Source organism: Rhineura floridana, chromosome 5 (assembly GCF_030035675.1).
Source record: "Rhineura floridana isolate rRhiFlo1 chromosome 5, rRhiFlo1.hap2, whole genome shotgun sequence".
In the NCBI taxonomy this organism is placed as follows: domain Eukaryota; kingdom Metazoa; phylum Chordata; class Lepidosauria; order Squamata; family Rhineuridae; genus Rhineura; species Rhineura floridana.
In genome coordinates, this window is record NC_084484.1 from 44,653,552 (window position 1) to 44,671,576 (window position 18,025).

An 18,025-nucleotide genomic window follows, 5' to 3' on the forward strand; every position below is an offset into this window, starting at 1 on the left:
TGAAGGACTGCCTTTCTCCATATATTCCTGCCCATTCTTTGAGATCTGCTGTTATAAGAACAATCAACAGCAAACCTTGGACTCACACATTCCCTCTTTCCCTTCCACCATCCTTCACACACAAGGGGAAGAGAATTTGTATGTATCTATTAAGTTCTAATTCCATTTTAAAACTAAGTTAAAAAACAGAATGTAACTAAACCTTTTAAACTACCCAATCTGAATTTTAAAAAATATAGTACTTTTTAAAAAAAAATCAAACTTATTCACCCTGGTATAGATGCAGCATAAAATGAAATTATAATATGGCAATGGAATACAACGGAAGCAGGAAGTTATGGCAGGCATCCTTTATTCCAGAAGCACTGATGACTACTTAAAACCTACTGCCAAAAGGATTCACATTTGTAAGTTGCTATTTAGAATCTGGGTGCTATACAAATGTTCAGATAGGAGGGACTGTATGGCTACATTCATATGATCCTCCAAAGCATGAATCAGGCAGTGCCTTTGCTGTTTTTGGCACTTGTTAAAAACCTGTGTATTTAAGCAAGCTTACCCAACCATGTAAATCTGACATATTTTAACATGTAATTTTATTTTGCTATTTTATTTTGCAAAATTTTAGGGTAGCTTGTTTTCAGCATCTGATTTTATTGGTTATTTTAATGTATATTTTGTGTGGGCCACTTAAAGGTTTTTATTATTAAGCGGTATATAAATAATTATTTGTTAAACAAATAAATAAATGGATCAGAAACAAACAGGACCAAGTTTCTGACTCAAACTTTCCCTTCTTCCATTTCACAGTAGAAGCTTCCAGCTCTAGTTAGCAGGAAACCATAGTTTGCTATTTCATCCAAAGGCAGGTCACTACAGTTTGCACAAATGACGGTTCTGAAATAAAGAATGCTGTCTCAGGTGTTAAATTCTTAACTTCCTGCTTCCACTGCATCAATTTTTTTTAAATGGACTGCCATCAAGTCAATTCCGACTTATGGCGACCCTATGAATAGGGTTTTCATGGTAAGCGGTATTCAGAGGTGGTTTACCATTGTCTTCCTCTGAGGCTGAGAGGAAGTGACTGGCCCAAGGTCACCCAGTGAGCTTCATGGCTGTGTGGGGATTTGAACCCTAGTCTCCCAGGTCGTAGTCCAACACTCTAACCACTACGCCACACTGGGTCTCAGCATCATATTACCAGTTATCATTTCAACTATAATCTCCTTTTCTGTATAAAAATGGGAGGCAAACAATGTGAAAAATATATGACTTCTGAGGTCAAGTATTATAAATATGATACAGTAGGTCATGTATTTTTGCAGCAAATTAGGCATTTTGGTGACTCTATCAATCACAATACATGAACAGTATAGACATTTATTTTCAATCACACCTCATGCAGAAACTTCAGGAAAGTTCTGGGCACTTAAGCTCACAATCCAGAACTTTGTACTGGATTGTATCACTTGCCTTTAAATAAGAGATCTTGGTTAGGGTCATTTCATGAGCACAGTGTCTAACAAACATGCATTAATTTCACAGCTGGCCTAAGGAGTTCTAATTGTGCAAGGTTAAATGCTCGTGGGCAGCATAGCCTGAGATTTTGGATTATGGTCCTAGGTATTATTTATTTTTTGTTTTATTTATTTACTATATTACCCACCCATTCACCAAATGGTCCTAGGTAATATAAACACTTTATTTAGCCGCAACCCAATATATTAATAGTTAGAGGGCTGCCACAAATTTAGTTGATTTGGACCTCTCCATCAGCTCAGCTGAGACCAGATCCATCAGGTTCCTCCCTCTACTATTATCTATCAGGCTATAGCAGAGGGAAAGATGGTATTGCAGGGTCTCTCTCTTGGCTCAGCAGACAGACCAATAGGTTTTGGCTCCTTCTCACCTTAAATTCTTTCCAGTCTAGCTGGTCATTATAAGAACTCTGTAACTGAGAACACATGCCTGAGTTTGCCTTTTTCCTTCTCCCTCCCAACCACTTTTGCTTTTTTGTCATGTCTTTCAGATTGTAAGCCTGAAATCAGGGGTCATCTTACTACTGATCTTTGTAAACCACTCTGGAGACACGGGACAGTAGATGTTCAAGAGAACTGAAAATGATCTGAATAAGATTTCACTTCCCATGATGAAGGGATTTCTTTTATCCCACTGGCACTTCTGCATTAAGTAGCAACACACTCACACACATACAAATTGTTACATTGTGAATTAATATACCACGAGCAGCGATCCCTCTTTGAAACTGCCATAAGCTCTCTGTAAAACAGCTGTCTTCTGCCTCTGGCCCCAGCGCCTCTACTGAATAACCTTTTTTACATGGAAGTATGTAACAAGTAGCTCAACAGGGGTGGGCGTTGACAGAACAGTGTATGTGTGTGTGTGGGTAATTAAGCTTTCCTTGCTCCAACCCCAACCCACAAATTTTCCACTATGGGATTTTAAACATGTGTGGGCTGGGGAAAAGTTAGCAATCCCATCCCCCATGCTGCTTCTCTGCCTTTAATAACTCCCTCCTAAAGATTTATCTTTATCTTTTCTTTTTTAAAAAGACTAGACAACTATGCATTATAGTTGTGTGTAACATGTAGGTTGCCCCTAAACCCTTTTATTAAGAAGCAAGTTACACTGAATTGAGAATGATTTACTTTCATGCAAACATGTTAAAAACCAAGGCTGCAAGAGTACCACTAAAAAAAAAGAAGCGTATCATAAAGGCAACTGTTACCATAGAACAGCCCAGTGTAGTGTGCCATGGATTCATTGAGAGATAGAAGGTGGCTGCTGGTAGGGAAAACTTCACTGTTGTTAAATCCCAATAATAGGATATAAATATATTTGGAGCAGGGGAGAAATCTTGGGGTGTTCAGGGCTCTTTCAGTGGTGGAATAGTCTCCCTTAATTGAACCCTTCAGGAGATACTGTTATATAGTTTCCAACACAAAGTTTCTCCCAAGCTTGTTAAACCACTGACGGGTAATGCTCCTGTTTTATTTAAGTACACCACTTTGGGCTTTAAAAACAAAGGGTGAGATCCAATGTAATGTTACAGCAAGAAGTTTGAGAGCTGACATTGCTACACAAGCAGTACCACACACCATAGTGCACAAGGTTAACTGTCAACAATAATAACAACAACAACTGCAATAATAGTAATAATAAGAGCAACAGCTGCACTAGGGGTTGCACAACATTAATTACAAGCAAAGATATAAATTGGATTTGGCTGTTGTGTTACACTATGAACAAAGCTCCCACTAGTGGAACAGCTATTGCACTAGCAGGTTGCTACAACTGGATATAACTCAAAACGTAGAAAACAGTTAATAAGTGTTATGAAAGAGTGAATGATCTATGCACAATATATTTTCTTGTCCAAAGACCCATGAGATCAGCTACAACAATGCTGATACAAAACCGATGCTAACTCTCAACAGGACTCTTTAAACAGCCATATACCATTATAGTAATTAACAGCACTCATAACTATCATGATGCATGGAAGATTCTCACATGCCTCACAGTATGCGAACAGCATAATAAACAGAATCAACCCAGTTTCAGGTCAGCGGCGTCACTAGCAGGAGTGCGGGGGGGTGCGGACCTCTGGCACGCGCCCTCCCGCGCACGCATGCTCCAGGCTGCTGGTGGAAGGCCCGTCCCGGCTTCACCGCCAGCGAGCGGGCACCTGCTTTCTGTCTCGCCCGCCCGCCTCCGAGGAGGAGTTGGCTGCGCCAACCCGGAACGCTTCTTGGCTCCTTTGCTGGGCAACAGCGCAGGGCGGGGCAGCTCTGGGTACCACCCCCCCTCAGGGTGTCACCCAGGTGCGGTCCGCACCCTCCGCACCCCAGTAGTGATGCCCCTGTTTCAGGTAGAATTGTGGGTGAGAGACATGAAGTTCCTGCTGAAAACAGCAACACTGTGTAAGTTCTCTCACTCCCTATCATAACATGTAGCAGCACTTATTTAACATGGCATGACGCTGCATGTTTCCATGAGCCAAAGATGTGCATTCAAGATGTGGAAATGCAGATCACTGCAACATGAAAAGCATGAATGGGAGAATCTGACAGAGGGATACTATTTTCAGTGGCAATCCCATTCTCCTGTAATGTATATTTCTGCCCCCAATTAGTCTTTCATAACTACATAGACCTTCCTCTTTCAATAAGCCTTTTAAGTAGAGACCTTATCCCAGTCTGCATCTGTGTTGGAATTGCTTTTTAATATATTTTTAAACCTTCTTTTTTAATGTTTTTAAAGCTTTTAAAAAAATGTTTAAGATGTTTTGTTTTAATATGTTTTTAATAGTTGTGTTTTAATATATTTTGAAGTCTGTTTTTATGATGTTTTCAAGTATTTTTAGTGCTTTTGTTTGCTGCCCTGAGCTCCTACTGGGAGAAAGGGCAGGATATAAATCAAATAAATAAATTAATAAAAATCGTAGAATAGTAGAGTTCAAAGGAGCCTATAAGGCCATCCAGTCCAGCCCCCTGCTCAACACAGTGTAGGATTTCTTCCTCACCTTCGTGTGTGTGTGTGTGCGCGTGCGTGTGTGTAGCCAAAGGCTCAAAAATAGATTGCAAAAAAATGTAAAAACAAAAAGATAAAATTGAAATTGAAATAACCAAGGAACCCCAACTTACTTATTTCTTGCAAGAACTGAAAGAAGATTTAATCTACAAGAGATCATAGTTCAGTGGCAGAGTGTATGCTTCCCACAATAAGTTCCAGGAAGGAGCACATCTACAAATGGACTATTACTCAACAATGGCAACCACCTGAAGGAGACTGGTGTTTGCTACAAATCACTCCTCAATCATATCTATTACCTTTAGCCAAATTCATCTGGGAGTAATTTGTTCCCACCTTGCCTTAGGCCCCATCTGCTCAAAAGAGGAAGCAGGAAAGGTCTGTTGATGGGCTAGTCAACAGTTCACACTGGGAGCTTCTAAGCTGAGATTCATCTTCATTCTGCATTCTTGAGCATGCCTACTTTTCTCCTGTAGTTTTCTATCCTTTGTCCTGCTTCTACTATTCTCCAAGCCTATGTCCTTCATCAAGGGATGGAGAGCCTCTGCCCACCCAGATATTGTTGGACTACATCTTTAATCATCCCTGGCCGTTGGCTATGCTGGCTGGGACTGATGAATAATGGAGTCCAACAACATCTGAAGGGGTGCGGTTTCCCATCTCTTAATACATAATTTGCTCTGAATTCCTTTCTAATTCATCATTCGCATGCCTGTTGTGGTTCTCTAGTCCTTCTCTATAGATCCTGATCTCAGACTTTCATGTTAATGCCTTTCACAATTTGGCAAGCTGCCTGAAATAATAATACCACAACAGTAATTTGAAAAACTCTAAGTAACACCCAAGAAGCCATTTTATAAAATGGGAGGATAACCTGCATTCCAACACAACATAATTCCAACACAATATAATGCAAAACACATGTCAGTCAATGCAGTATAATACAAAGCAAAACACTCAAAAACTCTGGGCTTGGCTACTATTTTTATTTTGAAATAAAAGGAAAACTACATTAAAAGCACATTTTAAAGGTCTGTTCAGCTCAAAAGATTAGGAAGGAAAAATACTTTATTCTCTAAATAAAACTAGGTAGCAAATCAATAAGAAAACTAAACATTATTTTTTAATTTCCCAACATTCATAAAAGGAACAATATAAGCTAAATAATAGGCACACAGAATAATTCAGATGCCTTTTTCTGTTGAGTACACTCAGAACTTGAAAATGGCCTCACTGTGTAAAAAAAAATTGGTAATTTTACACCTACAAGCTCAAAAGCTTGCCAGTACAGCCCCAGTAATCAGCAAGAACATTCTAGTGTATCCAACACTGCAGAGATGTAGGATTAGCAAAATGTGAAAAGACAAAAGAAAGGGTAGAAGGGGGAAGCTGAAATAATTAAGACAGGGAGAAGGGGGCAGGAAATTAAGATCCGTAGGCTAAATGTGTTATTTGGCTATGGTTATCAACAATATTTGCTATGAAAGACACCACAGTAAGAGACTATCATTCACTTCCATGGTGAAAGACATGTGAGGTTCTGAAATTACCATTCAAGCATTTGACAGAAATTGCAGAAACTTTCCCTGCAGCTGAACACAAAGATCCAAAAATTCCAAGTTAGAACATTAAGGAAGAAACCTCCACAGAAAACTAATTAGAAGATTCTGCTTGGGATTTTGAGTCATTTTGTGGCCTTCTGCCACAGACTATATGAAGTTTGCTTAGAGTAAATACAGGAGTAAATTTGGTGCAACAGATACATGTACATCACCCTGTGTTAAGCAGATGGTAAGACTAGTGTATTCTACAACCATACTTTGTGGAGAATGAGTCATGTCTGAGCATCTACTGAGGCCAAGTTCACATGCAGGGTAAATGAGTGAGTCAAATGTACAAAGGTCAGTTACTCTTGAAGGCTATTATTCTCCTCCACAATTCTCCTGTCCCAATGAAATAACAGTGAATAAAAAACTCTGCCCCCGCTAGGGATGGGATCCTTTGGCTGGTGCTGGTTCAAAAGCATTCTGTCGACCTAACAGGCCAGTACCTATTTGGATTCATTCTTTGTCCGCTAGCCGTTGCTTGTACCGATCCTTTTTTATTATAAAAATATTAATATTGATATCAATATTTGAAAGGAAATACGTATAACATTATTGTTCTTAATATCAATATTTTAGAGGTGGATTTTTTAATTTAATTTTTTTTCTGAAAATAGCCGCAGAAAATTGCTACATAAAAATCCAGTCCACAATGATAGAGAATAAGTGAATTAATGGCCAATTCGGTACCACATCTGAATTGAGTGGAATTATAGCACATTCCTAGTCTCTACTTTAAACCTGTTTACAGATTTTATCTTGACATGGGAAATCTGTAACAGTGAGTACACCCAACATTGGGTTATATAATTCTTTGTCATTCATGCACTTGCCCCTAACTGCCTTTGCCGTCTGTCCTAAAGCTTCCTCTGTACACAAAATGCTTAATAATGGGTGTTTTTCCTTAATCATGGTTAAGCATTATGTCTTTGTTAACACTTAGTTAAGGACTGGCTGGAAGACAGGATATGAAACCATGCTTTTGCAGTAGATCCACAAATAATCCACAAATAATCATGGTTAAGTGTTACATTTGCAATGAGCAAACCATGGTTAAGTCATATCCCCACTTCCCCAGTCACTCTGCTTAAAGATGGCAAACAGGTTTCGCTATGTTTTCCTGTTAACAACTTCTGAAAGCAGACTAAACCAGAACCCAATCAGAGAGCAGAGAGGATACTTTACTCAGGCCCAGTGGTCCAGCCTCAGCTACAAGCCCATTGCCATGAGAACAACATTTAGGCTAAGTTGTGAACTGTAGATCTTGCTTGACAATACTTGCACAAACTCATTCCCCTGTATCAACATGGAATGTCCCTATCTTCTGGCTTTGCAGAGCCATTCAAAAGCACACATGGTTTGCGTATCACACAGTAAGACAAACTATGGCTTACTGGGACTGTGCAAATATGCTGGTTCCCAGAAAGAAGCTCACACCTTGTTTGGTCCTCGCTGGTTCTTATTGTACAGTGTGGCAGCTAAGTCAAGCTTTGGCTTAGCATGCCATATGAACCTGGGATTGTGGTTAACATCTCTCCTACTTAAACAAAATCTATAGCCAAGGTTTGTCCTTGATTGTGTTAAGGAGGAGAGACCTTAACAATGTTCCCAGGATCAGAAAACATGCTAAGCCAAGCCTTGGCTTAAGTGCCATGCCATGTTGTCCTAAAAGGACCCAGAGGAACAAAGAAGGTATGAGCTCCTCTCCAGGAGCTAGCACATTTGCTTGCTTCCAGTAAGCCATAGTTTGGTTTCCTGTAATGTGTGAACAAAACTGCAATGTTAGAAACAGAGTAAGCAACATTATAAACAGTTTGCTGCTGGTCCACACTCTCTTCCAGAACAGAGGGACTTTGTACTGGGCTGGACTAAGAGAAATGATGCCTAGGTATTGGGTTAAACCACATTTTCACTGTTTGTTTGTATACAACTATATGTTTGCATAGCTGCATGTTCCACTGTTTCTTAACCAGGACTTAAAATAACCATGCTCACACTGTTGTTGTTGTTAAGTCGATTACGACTTATGGCGACCCTATGAATCTGCCACAGTTAAAAGTTATGTCTGTTTTGGATATATATTTTTCCTAATAAGGTATCTGGTTTTTACCCATGACATTCAACAGACATCACAAAACAGATATATAAAATACAAACCTTTCAATGTTCAGAAGAAGCTATATAAGTCATACACAGAGTAGACTTAATTTAATATAGTCAATTGATTCAATGAGTCTACTCTGAGTATGATTAACAATGGATATCACCCCATGTGTTTTATGGATGTTTCTTTTTGTTGTAAGTCAACTGAAGGTGAAATTGTGCACAAATGTTTTAAATAAACAAATTAAAAATACTGTAGTATGGACTGATGTCCATTGTGTACACATGACAAAATTAATTTATTTTCTCAAACAGAGAAACCATGAAACGGAGAGCAGTTACAAATACGCAACTGAGATCCAAAACAGTTCCAACTACACTAGAAGATGCCCTATACTGGATCAATGCAGCTGGTATGCTAACTAGGTCCCATGGTAAAGCAGTCTCCATCCTGACCTTCAGATTTTCCTCCATCGAAAAGAGATTCAAATCAGTCCAATAAAAAGACATCAGATCATTTGGGGTCCATTCTGTCTTTCTTTATGACCAACAAGGCCAACACTCTTGCCACAACATTACCATTGGAATCAGTTTCTCAAATAAAATACAGCTCACTATGCTTCCAGGGGTGGGGAACCTGTGGCTCCCCAGACATTGTAAGAACTCCAGTTCCCATCATCCCTGACTATTGACCAACCTGGCTGGGGCTCATAGGAGTTGGTCCAACATCATCTGGAGGGCCACAGATGCTCCATCGGCTTTATGACATTTTTTCAATCCCATGAACAAGCCTACATTTAATATTATCTTCCATATTCGAAAGCATGCTCTGACTAAAATGCATTTTTGCTAAATTATTTATGTGCACGCCTTCTACTTATTAATCTTTACCCTCTCTTTCTGAAGTCAGGTGAAAGTAGAAGAAGAAACTGAGCACTGCAGGTGAACCAACTTGTAAGCCAGTGGGTGGGAAAGTATATTCTCATTCTAAAGAAATTCACATTTAGCAGATGGTTAAGCTGACAAGTCTCTCTCTGGAGAATGGTAAACGGGGAGAGAATATTTTCAGGTTGTGAAAGAGTTTAGGACACTTTTTCCCCAAGTGCATAACTATTCACCACAATGCTATTTTAAGTTGCCTTCATTTACATTTTATTTTATTGCTGGCTCTGCAGTAATTCCATAGAATCTTTGGCTCAATCTTTTCATCATACTAATTTGGTTATTAGTATCAGAAGACTTCAACAAATGTTAATGGACTTTTTCGAGACTTCAACAGAAATGTCTAACTATCAAAGACTGGGTACAAGGTTCAGCAATTGGTGCCCTCCATATCCAATCTGGCCTCCCAAATGATATCACCTGGCCCTCCCCAGTTAAGTACACAGTGGCAGAAAAAGGAGCATGGGTGAAACAGCAGCTGTAGAAATGGGATTTGTGAAGAGGCCACTTCTGAAACTGGAACAAATGTGCAAAGAACCATCAAGAGAGAGAGAAACACATTTAAAAAATAGACTGAACTGGGAGGCCTGTCAGAAATCTGAACCAAAGATAGTTGCCAACAATCACTTTGGGAAAAGGAATGGGATAAGTGTATTAAGGCTAATCTATCCAATTTCCAACAAATCAGCACTTGCTAAGTAATACTTGGGCATCCATTGAGGACTTGGGGTATGCGCAGGCCTCACCCCAAATACATATGCTTTTTTTCCTGCAAGGGAAGGGTATCCAATGGCAGAGATACACCTCTTCCCTGAGATTCTCATTTTTATCCTCAGTCAGCTTCATGCAAATTGACCAAGTGGAAATACAACACAGAAGTTTAAATTATAAAGGCTTGGCCCATATGCAGAGAGATTCCCCATAGGGCTTAACTAAACCCTGTCTCTCCTGCCCCCAGCACATGCATTGGCACAACACCAAACTGTTAAGGGGAAGGAGATATCTGTGTGCCCCTTCTTGAAGCTCTCCACATCCAATCAGCCAAATTACATGAGCTCTGTATTCCTATCCTCCTCTGCACAGATTGGGAGTCCAGGAGCCACTTGATGCTGCCGATAGTATGAAAAAAATGAAGGCTCCATTAATGAAAGATTGTCTACAAACAAAATATCAGGCATTTAGATAAGAGATGGGGAATCACGGGCCCTGGGGCCTAATGTGCCCCTCCTGGCCTATCTATCTGGCCCTTGGACCTCTCCCCAAACCATATCTCTCACTGGCCCTGCTTCACACCCCAAACATTTTCGCATGTCTGGAATGTGCCCTTGAACTCTGATAATGCTTCTTGTTTCTCCGAGTGGAGGATAGAAAGAGGTGTTGTACAAAGGCAACATTTAGATAATAATAATAATAATGTAGTGATTAAAGCGTAGGACTTGGACCTAGGAGACCAGGGTTGAATCCCGACTTGGCCATAAAGCCTCTTTTTTCTCCATACCTATTTGCCCAATTCCATTTTACCTCTATGTCCCCTCCCCCACCTTAATTAAAAAAAGCCTCAAGCCCCACTGACTTGGTGGGCTGCGCCGTTGGCGTAAGGCAGCTCTGCCTCATTCCCTTTCAGCCTGAGAGTACGCAGTGCGGACCCTGTGGGGGGAGTGGCCAAGCTCCCTCAGCAGCCCCTTTTCCCCTCCTTCCCCTTGCTGCTTCCCTCACTCACACCAAGAAAGAAGGTCGAGCAGTGGATCCTACTCATCCACCGAGGCTGTTTCTCTCCACCGTCCACCTTCTTAGTCGAGGTGGTGGTGGTGGCAGATCAGACTGTTGCAACTGTGAGGCAGCAGCGTCACTAGCGGGAGTGCGGGGGGGTGCGGACCTCTGGCGCACACCCTCCCAGGTGCATGGATGGGGGTGGCTGGTCTCACGCGCTCCAGGCTGCTGGTGGAAGGCCCGTCCCAGCTTCACTGCCAGCGAGCGGGCGCCTGCTGTCGGTCTCGCCCGCCCGCCTCCGAGGACGAGTTGGCTGTGCCCACCCGGAGCGCTTCTCGGCTCCTTTGCCGGCCAATGGCGTGGGGCGGGGCAGCTCTGGGTGTCACCCCGCTCAGGGTGTCACCCGCATGCGGTCCGCACCCTCCGCACCCCGGTAGTGACGCCCCTGCTGTGAGGGGATTATACAACGCACAGGGTTTTGTTTTTGCTTTTTTGGCTTCCCCCGCCCGCCTGCCAGAGAGACAGAGACAAGTCCCCATTTCCCCCCATTGACACAGCAACTGCCATGCGAGAAGACATAGAGGCAAAAGATGTCTATAGGAAGCAGTTGGTCCCACCTCACTAGGACCCCAAGCAAGGTCATATAGAGGAGGGGATGTTAAAAAATTATCCACTCCAGGTGTTAAATACGCTAGGTACGCCACTGCATTGGAATGAAAATTGGTGTACACATTCAGGACACCATTCTACACTTCAAGTTCAAACCTCATCTTGAAATCTGCATCTATTTCAAGGGGTCTTGAAAAATGCAAAACTAAGATTTATCTTCCCGTTTCCTCTTTGGATTTTTTCCCTTCTTCCTTGCACTACACACACATATTGTAGCTAAGGCTTAAGCACAGCATAAACATCTCAAACCAAGTACTGAGTAAAATATATACCTCTGAATATTTGATACTTAACTAGTTACTGTGATGCCCAAAACTGTAATTTTCAAATAACTTGTAGTTCTGCAGTCTGAAAAAAACAAAGAAACTGTATGTGTAAAGTATCAACCCATTCAGGGAGAAAGGGATGCTCATGCATCTCTTCCGTATGCCCAGTTTCTGATGTGCCCTACTAATGACACTTAAACAGGTCTACAATATTACTTGTTTGATTAGTTGAGCAGGCATCTGTAAATCCATCTCACAAATTATTCTTACAGAGCATGCTGTTGTGGTGAAGTCATGCACATGAAACCCTGAATTCATAAGAAGGGAGACAGCAGAATGTGCAAAAGTCATTAAAATATTTGCTGCAAGGATAAAGGTGAAAGTAAAACAATGAAACAGCTGGAAGATAATAGGAAGTCAGTGCAGAGGCTGAAGCACTTTGTAATATGCTCCTATTATGCCACTCCTTCAGGAAATGGACTGCCACATTTTACACCAACTAAAGCCTGTAGACAATCTTTAACAGTGCCTTCTTTTAGTCTAGTGAATTACAAAAGGTGCCAGTTATGGCCTGTTTCAGATTTAGAAAAAAAGACTGCAGCATTCTCAACAGGTAGAGCTGAGAAAAAGGGCTTCAGCCCACTGCTGCAATGTACAGGTGCAACTTATGGGAGGGGCTCTAGCTCAATGACAGAGCATCTGCTTTGCATGCAGGTCTGTGGTTCAATCCCTGGCATCTCCAGGAGACTCATTTGGAACTGAGCTAGATGGATCAATGGTCTGAATTGATATCACATGGTTTCCTAAGTTCCTACGAGCTCCAGGCACAATAATAGGATACAAGTCTCGCCAATGGAAGCAGACACACATTAATAAAAGGCTTCCCTATTCTGCTCAGATCACAGGCTGGCCAAATTGTATTAGTTCAGCATTATCTGGAGTCTACCATATTTGGCTAGCTTGCATCTACTCCCCGGCCACAAGCAGACATACATTGAGAGTCAAACTACATGTTATGGCAAATGCATAGTTTGCAAGTTCATCTGGTTTTTTTTTTTTTCAATTTAACATTAAGCGGTGGGGGGGCAATTTTCACTGTGATCAAAGCACATGGGAAAGGAATGTCTAACCCTTTCTTCCCCAGCTACGATCCCAATGAAGATCACCATCCATGCTGCTATTAGCCTTAGGGGAAAAAAGTTCCAATTGGCATCATTGTAACAATGCAATCTTGCCCAACAACTTTAGATACACACTGAGGGCTGAACTGCACCTAGTTTGGCAATGCATGCTTGGTTTTTAAGCTTTATATAGCAGTCACATCACCACAGTTAGGTCTGGAACTGTAATGAGTGGAAATAGACCTTTTTCCCCATTGCCTTTGTGCTATGATCCTGACAAAAAAATCCCTACAAACAACAAGCTGTTGTTTAGCATAAAAGAGAAGTAGCTGGGGGTGTCACTGGGACCACTCTTAAGAGGGAAGTGTTAAATCCCCCTTCTTATGTGCCAGAGTCTCAGTACTGATTCCTCCTCCATGACAGTTACTTAAAATTTAAAGAACAAAGACGCTTTGCTAAACTACACATTTCATGCAACATGTAGTTTGACTCAGAGATAGGAGACAGGATGGACTCTTATTAACAACAAGCAGAACCACTCAAGAGTACTTTCATGAATGACTCATACCATTCTGTTAGTTATTATAAAGCCCTCAACAACTTGGGATTAGTTTTCTCAGAGGATTGCCTTACCTCCTACATGCCCAACTGACAACTTCAATCTGTGGAACTTGCATTTTTACGAGTGCCATAGAATATTCATTCTGCACTATAAGAAATCAATCTTTTAGTGTAGCAGCACCCATGCTCTGGAGCTCCCTGTCTCTTAAGATCAGGCAGATCCCTTTGTTGTACTGTTTTTGATGCCTGCTAAAAACATTTTTGTTTTGGCAAACCTACCCAGACATGTAATTTTATTATTCTTACTTGTCATTAATAATGATTTTATAAATATTTTTAAATATTTTATCCTATTTTATGTAAATCACTAGAGATTTATTTTTTATTAAGCAGTCTATACATTTTGTTAAATGTTAAATAAAATCTAACAACAATCCAATCCATATACTAGTTAAATTTATATACTTGGGTTTACACAAATTTAGGTTCCATACAGATTTAATGCTAACTCTTTGCTTTACAAATATGGAGACAACCTCAGGAATGTACTCTCCTGATCTTTTCTCCCATCTCTGGAGCTGATTTCCCCTCCCCACCCTTGTTTGCCTTAACCAAGGCTTAGCATTGTACATATATGAATGCTAACTATGGTTAATGATAGCAGGTTTCCCCCTTTTACCAGGGTTTGCAAACTAGCACTGGCTCCCAATTTACAAATCATGGTTTCCAGAGAGTCAAGCATTACATCTGCACCAGACTATAATCCTAATGAGGTCAAGTATTAAAACTATGAAAAATTGTGCAGTTGCTGCAAACAAACATGCCTTCAGCCAGGAACTGCATCACTATAACTTGATCATTTCAGCGAGGCTTGTATGGGAGCAGCCATTGCTAGATTGGGTAAAAGCCACTGGATTGGGCTGATGGGAGTTGTAGTTCAAAAAAGTAACTTTTCCAAGCTCTGGAAAGGTATTAGACAACAACAGTAGTTAAACACCTGAAAACCAGGTGTTTGTGAATTCTGTGCTTAACTAACAAATTATCTTGATATTCTTTTCTGACCACATAGCTGAACCACTATTTTCATACAATATCCAAATCTAAAACTCCTGTCCTTCAGTGGCTCCATCAGTGCAAATCTCAAACTAAAGCAGCTACTTAAGCAAACTGCTGTAAGCTTCTGCAGGAGCATTTGGGGGCTGAGTACACTGTATAGCAAAAATATAAAGGCTGAATGCTATTTATTTATGTTCTTCAAAATATGCAATGATTACTTTGTGAATATAAAGGCAGGATTTATTTAGGTTTCAGTACGCAGAAACTGTGAGTGCATAACACACTTAATTAAAATGCAGAGGAGCTTCACAACAATTCAAAAATTAACCAAATGAATAATTATTACTACTAGTAGTACATAATAGTGAGGCTAGTAGTACATAATAGTGAGCAGAAACAGTTGACTAACATAGTTTCACATGAACACTGACATCTCACATCCTCAAGAGCCAAAAAATTCAAAAAGTATAAAACCCAGAAAGAGTGTTTGATTATAATTAAAGTAATAAAGGCTTTGAGGCTGGGATAGAATTTGCTAATTTGGACAGATTAAATATATAATAAAATGGTAACCAGAACTGGGGTTAATGGCAGTAATTCTCAGCAGATTATTTTTCAAAGTGAAGTTAAGACAATGGTATTATTATCACCTTTTTTCTTCAATTTGTGTATATGAATTTTGGCCATTAGGACAAGAACACATTTTTACATGTGTTAATATGTTGTAGATAACATGTTTATTATTTTATATGTCATAGAATATAGATTGTGGTTTAACATGTTGGAAGCTGCCTGGAGAGAAGCAACGCAGGAAGGAAACCTATAAATATAAAAAATAATAACAAATTCATATTCAAGGATTCTGTGCTAGAATGAATATGAGTTAAATCAGTTTTACAGACTTTGGTCTTCATTTTAAGAAGCCCCACCTTGTTATTTAAATATCTAATGGCAACACTCAGGGAAATGGGAGGTATAGGGCTAATCAAGCCAAAGTTGTTCATTTCTCTAATTATAAACCAGCTAGAATATGTAACAGAATACAACATCAAAATACAAAGCATGGAAGTTTAGCTGCTCTTGGTATTATGAGATATGATTATGCCTTGCATTGCTAACCGTGCTTTGTCAATAGTCTGTAAGATCTGGTAAGAAAGGTAGTGAATAATGGGATACTGAGTAACCAGGGCTCTAAAGTACTACAGGGATCTTGTGTTGATCTATATTAAATAATGTTTTAAACAGTGTCTCAAAAGAGGAATATACAATATTCTAAATGAAATTTGACATATTATCTAGTCATTTTATATAACACACAGTCTTTCTTTTATAAACACAAAACACATAAACATCAAATGATCATGGAGTGTTTTTGGAAAAATGATAAAACAACAGAAGAGGCTACCACCCTGATCCTGAACACACTTCTTTCTCTCTCTTTTTAATCAATGGGATTTATGTCAAATAAAGATGCTCAGGAACGGAATTTATTGGGTGATATCCAATGTTAGTTATACTCAAAGTAGATCCATTGAAATCAAACAACTTAATTAAGAAGTCCACTGATATCAATGGGTCCACTCCGAGCATTACTTAGCAAGATATCACCCAGCATGACCCAACAGAGGTTTTACTCAGATCAGTGGGTTTTATTTCCAGCTAATTTGTTTAGGATCAGAGTGCAACATACTTTTTCTCTTGTTTTTACATGAAAAAAAGTATTTGGAAAACTCACCTTGACTATGCCACGAATGTGCATCTTTGCTATCATCTCTGCTGTGTAAAGAAACATCAGTAGCGTGTCGAGAGCAAACGTCACATACTGAAGAGGAGGATAATGCTCAAAGGTCTTTGGGGTGTTCATGCAGACGGAAATGACGCTGATGATGGCACAGATGCGTAATAAAGAATGCACCCACTGAGGAATAAAAAGCAGTAACAAGCTTTTCATCACCTTATTCAACATAACATATATGTGACATTTAACTATTCTTTTTAATGAGATATTGTGACCTACAGTTTGGAACAAAATTTTGCCCTGAGAGAGTGAAAGAGAAAAGAATGTGAAGTGGTATTTATTTCTCATATGTAACTAAATCAGCTTTGCAAATTATTCACAGGTTCTCCTTGCTCTTATTCCCTTCTTGCTGTCTCCTCACCACCACTACCACCACAGATTAAACCCTATTTTTAAACAAAGAAAACAAGGGGAACTAGGTACATTTTAGAACCCTAACCTTTTTCCATTTTATTCTCCCACACTTCATTCAGTTTTCTCAAGAAAGCTTGAGGTACCAAATAACATAGACAAAAATTAATAATTTTTAAAATGCTATTTCTACACTCTCAGAATTTGAAAATATGGGAAACGTCAGAAATTGTTATTCAGCAACATTCTGGACATTTCTAACCACAGCTTTTCATAACTTGTCTATACAGATCTACCCAAAAGTAAGGTCAAATTATTTACTCCCAAGTAGGTGTGTAGGGCTGCAGCCTAAACTCTTATCAATGGTCTGTGGAGAAGGAAGGAGGGCTTGAGTCTTTAGCTCCAACTGCATATTTAAATTTTTTTTATTGCTTTACAATATATAACATCCATCCAACAAGAGGAATAACCAACCATATATACTCAGCAAATTTTAATATAGATGGAAGGAAGGAAAGAGATAAACCTTGAGATCAAACAGGATGTACACTAAGCCTCAGTCTCTCTCCTCCTTTTCCACAATTTTTCACATATTCACTAATCTCTCCTAACATGCAGCATTCAAGGCTTTGGAACCCTAAAAGTCCAAGAGTTGACAAACATAAGCCACAGAAAAAACAAATATTTAAGCATCTGTAAGATATAGACATTGTGTATTCTCACCAAAGCACCATTAAGTCCCACTGAATTCAATTAGCAAGATACAAGTTCATGTTTTAAATCTCTTATGGTAATGTCAATGGGACTTTCCCATTGTTCTCTTGAATTGTTTCTTGTTGTACTTTGAATTGATGATTATACTTTTTTTTTTAAAGGACTTAATAGTGCCATGGCTCGATCATGTACTTATCTGAGCAGTAATACTCAGTAATACTGAGCAGTAATATTTTTAAAAAAACCACTTACTGGTTTATTAATCCACAGGATATCAGCATTGTCTGATAAAGATTCATCAGGACCAAAATCTGTCACTGGCTGGGCCTCTACTCTAGAACTCTGTTTCCTTTTAAGCATACTGAAATTAGCTTTGATGATCTAAAACTGTGAAATCCCCTGAAAAAGAAAAAGAAAAGACTATTATAATGTTAAAACACAAATAAAAGTAGTCTGACCACTCCAGCTTAAAGGATAAACAAATGTCTTGTCCAAATCACTTTAACACTAAACGATGTTGCTTGGCTGTGGGATCGAGTATGGAAATATGGCCATTAAGGATGGACTACAGCTGAG

At 39.6% G+C, this 18,025-nt stretch overlaps 1 protein-coding gene across 2 annotated transcripts in view; it reads right to left on the minus strand.

Moving 5' to 3' along the window:
* NALCN (sodium leak channel, non-selective) overlaps positions 1 to 18,025 on the minus strand; it is a 281,346-nt gene that overhangs the window by 249,501 nt on the left and 13,820 nt on the right. For both annotated transcript variants that reach the window (XM_061629379.1, XM_061629378.1), the window contains exons 2-3: positions 17,702 to 17,848; positions 16,322 to 16,504 (exon numbers count right to left, since the gene is read on the minus strand). In XM_061629379.1, coding sequence (XP_061485363.1) covers positions 16,322 to 16,504; positions 17,702 to 17,809 — 291 coding nt within the window. In that variant the 5' untranslated portion in view covers positions 17,810 to 17,848. The remainder of the gene's footprint in view (positions 1 to 16,321; positions 16,505 to 17,701; positions 17,849 to 18,025) is intronic.